Genomic DNA, 1,183 nt, shown 5'->3' with positions numbered 1-1,183 from the left:
TTGCGAGACTTAACATCAACGAAGTGAGTCTTTCCTTTGTTGTTGAAGACTTTGATTTGTTTGGCTCTTAGGTGGCGTCGATACAAGAGATTGTCTTAAAAGAAATTGGAGGGTTATCAGAAAGGTACGAGGAGAGTGCATTAAACAACTTAAATTATGTGGTTTTCGGCGAAGAAGCAAACTACGTCGACGTTGTTGATGATAAATATGATGATGACAAAATGATATCAGAAGACGAAGTTACTTCAATGGACGATTTAATAAACTGTGAAGACATCTCTGATTCCATCCATAATGCCACACAACCTGAAGAAATTGATTTAAAACGCAAGAGCCCAAAAGAACTCAAACTGATCAAAATGGTAAAGTTGTTGAAATCCAACTTCGAAAAAGGAAACCAGTATGTCAAGGAACAAATTGTCCACTCAATTGAAGCCCACATCAACTCTGAGATAACATCCAATGGAAAAGAACTAACAAGAGGTCAGAGGGATGCCGAACTGGGTGAATTTATTGTATTATATCTTTCTTTTATAAGGGCAGGAAGTGGGCTGTCTCAAACGCAAATAGAAGATGTGGTGGGTTTCCTCAATTTCTTTATTGATGCTACAAAAATAAATATAAAACCATTCAAACTTTCTCTAAGTGCGTCCACTATTAAAAGGCGAATTTCGTTGATCGCAGATGTAAAGAAAGACGAAACTAAAGAGTTTCTCCAAAAAGCAAAGTATGTGGGTCTTATGGCTGATGGCGCAAAATACGGCTCCAGTGAGCACTTCAGTCTGTTTTCAAGGTCAGTAAGTGAAAACAACGAGGTGAATGAGTCTAAACTGAAAATTGAAAAAGTTATAGGGAAGCCATCATCCGAAAATTGGTTAAAGTGGATAGTTTCTGTTGGCGAGGAATTTGAATTTGACTTCAAAAAATGCTCTTCTGTCACGTTTGACGGGGCAAGCACAATGATCAGTGAAGAAGGAGGACTTTCTGGTAAAATAACAAATTGGCTCAGTACAAAAGGCTTTCTGGTAGATCTATTTCAATCCAATTACTGTTTTAGCCATAGGCTAAGTAAAGCTGTCGAGAAAATAAACGAAATTGTAGAGGTTGCAATAATCAAGAAATATCTGTACAAATTAACAACCGACAACGTTAGAACACTCTGGGAGCGGTTTTGTTCACAAAA

At 37.4% G+C, this 1,183-nt stretch overlaps 1 protein-coding gene across 1 annotated transcript; it reads left to right on the top strand.

The window, feature by feature from the left end:
* Positions 1 to 221: 221 nt before the first annotated feature.
* On the top strand, positions 222 to 1,183 carry EIN_466160 (hypothetical protein; the record flags this gene model as incomplete). Its single annotated transcript, XM_004184826.1, has 1 exon — positions 222 to 1,183. A coding segment is annotated over one exon (962 nt), but the record flags the coding sequence as incomplete, so codon positions are not given.

Source organism: Entamoeba invadens, assembly GCF_000330505.1.
Source record: "Entamoeba invadens IP1 unplaced genomic scaffold scaff_1105074725423, whole genome shotgun sequence".
Taxonomy (NCBI): domain Eukaryota; phylum Evosea; order Mastigamoebida; family Endamoebidae; genus Entamoeba; species Entamoeba invadens.
The sequence above is the reverse complement of the archived record's forward strand: the minus strand, read 5'-3'. Positions and strand labels throughout refer to the sequence as shown.